At 57.8% G+C, this 2,978-nt stretch overlaps 1 protein-coding gene across 1 annotated transcript in view; it reads left to right on the forward strand.

The window, feature by feature from the left end:
• SDRG_15132 (TKL protein kinase) overlaps nucleotides 1–2,978 on the forward strand; it is a gene marked incomplete at its 5' end in the record, with an annotated part of 8,869 nt that overhangs the window by 532 nt on the left and 5,359 nt on the right. Inside the window, 12 exons of the mRNA XM_008621296.1 lie at nucleotides 159–260; nucleotides 312–419; nucleotides 464–538; nucleotides 596–661; nucleotides 707–796; nucleotides 841–1,014; nucleotides 1,064–1,177; nucleotides 1,223–1,309; nucleotides 1,361–1,450; nucleotides 1,493–1,594; nucleotides 1,642–1,743; nucleotides 1,793–1,891. Coding sequence (XP_008619518.1) covers nucleotides 159–260; nucleotides 312–419; nucleotides 464–538; nucleotides 596–661; nucleotides 707–796; nucleotides 841–1,014; nucleotides 1,064–1,177; nucleotides 1,223–1,309; nucleotides 1,361–1,450; nucleotides 1,493–1,594; nucleotides 1,642–1,743; nucleotides 1,793–1,891 — 1,209 coding nt within the window. The remainder of the gene's footprint in view (nucleotides 1–158; nucleotides 261–311; nucleotides 420–463; nucleotides 539–595; nucleotides 662–706; nucleotides 797–840; nucleotides 1,015–1,063; nucleotides 1,178–1,222; nucleotides 1,310–1,360; nucleotides 1,451–1,492; nucleotides 1,595–1,641; nucleotides 1,744–1,792; nucleotides 1,892–2,978) is intronic.

The following is a 2,978-nucleotide window of genomic DNA, read 5'->3' on the forward strand; positions in this document are numbered from 1 at the left end:
ATTTCTCTGGTGTCGCGCTGCTCCAAGCCGCGTCAACCAAGAATGCAAGCAACGTCGAAGCTCTTCTCCTTGCTGGAGTTCGTCCGTCCGCCACCAACGAGGTGTGCTGCTCCTTGCATATACGAAAACACCGTTCTACGATCCCTCCGTAACTCTAGGACGGAGCCACCGCACTGCACGTGGCTGCTGCCAACGGCCACGACACCATCGCTGCGCTGCTGCTGGCCAAGGACCCGTCCCTCTCTTGTCGCAGCGACCATGTATTCCATCCCTCCACACTCAACCAGCCTTTCATATTCCACACTAACTAGCGAGGCAATCTGCCGCTGCACCTTGCGGCCGCCAACGGTCACTTGACCGTCGTCGATCACCTGCTCAAGGATGCGACCAACAGCAGTGGTCTCGACTGCACCAACAACGTACGACAATCGCTTTTCGTGGTTTCCTCATCGCCGATTTGTAGGAGGGGAACACACCCCTTGGTGTCGCTATCACGAGCGGCCGCGCGGCCATTGTGGCTCGTTTGCATCAAGCCAGCGTAACTTTTATTCTGAAATCGTATCCGTCGTGAAAGAAAGCGACACAAATGCTGTAGAACGGCAGCAAGAGCCCGGTGGCCAACGCGTCCTTACCACGCCAGAGCGCAGTGGCCCCAACCAAGGTCCGCTGCTATCATGGCCTTCTGGAGATGCCAGATCTCATGTAGATGATGACCTTTTTGATGGCCGAGGCAGGGCAATTAGAGGTGCTTGAAGGACTACTCGCCGAATGTCCCGAGCTGCTATCGGCCGTCAATGTATGTTTTCCGTCATCTCTGTCAACGCTGACTCGCCGATGCAGGATTACGGCATGACGTTGCTCATGCTCGCAGCCGCCAAGCACCATACCGCAGTAGTCGAGATGCTCCTTGCGCTGCTGGTTCCCGCGCCTGAGGCCGCCGCGACGTACCCGACCGTAATGACGCGCTGCGCCCTACTCGAGGCAGCCCTCGCGCACATGCAGCAGTGCAACAAGGTACATGCGTCCCCTGTCGCTGTTTTTGGTACCGAATGAGCTTGTGTAGGCTCAAGTGTCGGTGCTAAAGCTTGCAAGCGGCGACGTGCGGACGCGACTCGAAGCGTTTCTCATGGATGTTCAAGCGGAGCTCACGAACGACCGAAGTGAAGTGGCGACCAAGGTACATTGATATTATCCTCAATCGCACTTCGACGGTTGCACCTAGGAGCGCACGCTCACGAATGCTGTCGTTCTCGGTCAATGGACGACAGTCCAGGCGCTCCTTTACGAGGGCGTCCCGTATAAGGACATGGTTCGAATGCCATCGAATCTACTCTCAAGGTATAGACGACGTGCCGGCTAGGACAAGATTGTGGGCCAGGCCGTCGCGACGGACAACGCAGCGCTACTGCGAGCCCTTCTTCTCCGCGCCGATGACGCGACCAAAAGCAAGGTACACCGTTCAAGGCATTTCGTCCAACATAACGCTCGGTAGGTATGCGAGACGGTGTTGCCGGCCGCCGTGGCCATGAACAAAGTCCGGCTGGTCGGGCTACTCCTGCAGATCGCTGCCAGTCTTGCCGATGGCGTCTGTGGGGTACTCGTTGTGGCATGTGCAGGACGGCTACACAAATACTCGTGTAGATGAACACCACGCTTCTGCACATGGCCGTCAAGCAAGACCATGCGACCTTGCTGACGCTCTTGGCTGCAAGTTCCCTTGTCGACATGAACGCCAAAAACGAAGTATGTTGCATGCGGTCGGATCTTGCTGATGTACCATGTGCTATGGTAGGACGGGTACACGGCGCTGGCGCTGGCCGTCCTGTGCAAGCGCAGTCACCTCGTTGACGTTCTCTTGAGCCTTGGCGCTGACCCTTCGTGGCCGCTGCCAGTGCGTGCTCCTATGAGGCAATGCGATAGACTGGCAGCTCATGCTTCAAATAGGATGGTTCTCCGTTGGTAGTAGCCGCGGTGCAAGGTCTCCCAGAGACCCTCGCGATCCGAGACGCGCTGCTCGCAGCCTACGGGATTATCTTGGATGATACCGACCCGGTCTCTCTGGTCCACGCTGCTTTGGCTCATAGTAAGCGTCTAGGACGGTCTCAACAAGGCCCTCGTGCAAGCTGTGCGTCGAGGCCGCGAAGATACCGTGCGCTGCCTCTTGGAGTTGGGCGCGGACGTGTGGACCATGCAACCGGTAGCTTCGCTGGTACCGTCTTCGTATCTTGATCCTCGGTGTAGGAGCAAAAGGGGATGACGCTTCTCGCTGTGGCCATCCAGCACGGCCATGACGCCATTGCGCAAGAGCTCTACCCGCACCTCTATCCAGGTGTCGCGGTGGTATCGCCTCTTTCCTTCGGACGATCGCAAGTAGCGTTGCTACTAGGCGTCGACCGACGAATTGACGGTCGAAGTGAGCATTTTCACAAGCCACACCGTGACGGTTCACAAGGGCACGTACTTGGGCAAGGACGCGGTCTTGAAAGGCTCCAAGTTTGCGAATGCGCGCCTGATCAAGACCATGTATCGAGAAGTCGAGATTATGAAAACGTACAAACGTGTCCGAATCGTAGCGTCTTGTGACGCAATTCCTGTAGGCTCACGTCGCCGTACCTCCTGCCGCTGCTCGCAGTCCTCGACAATGGCTCGCTGAAGCCGCACGCCGTCAAGCCGCGGAGCCAGCTGTTTAGCCCGACCATGATCACAGAGTACATGGACCAAGGCGATTTGTTCCAGTACCTCCAGCACAAACAGCACGGAGTAGACTTGGAGATGGAGCTCTCGACCATTGAGGTCGCACTGGCCGTGGCCATGGCGCTGGCCGACCTGCACCGCCGCAACGTGGCCCACCGCGACGTCAAGAGTCTCAACATCTTCCTCTCGAAGACGTACTACGTCCGGCTCGGCGACCTGGGCTCGGCGCGGATGCTCGATGGTGACAACTTCACGTCCAACGTCGGCACCAAGTTTTGGATGGC

Source organism: Saprolegnia diclina (assembly GCF_000281045.1).
Source record: "Saprolegnia diclina VS20 unplaced genomic scaffold supercont1.85, whole genome shotgun sequence".
Classification (NCBI taxonomy): Eukaryota; Oomycota; class Saprolegniomycetes; order Saprolegniales; family Saprolegniaceae; genus Saprolegnia; species Saprolegnia diclina.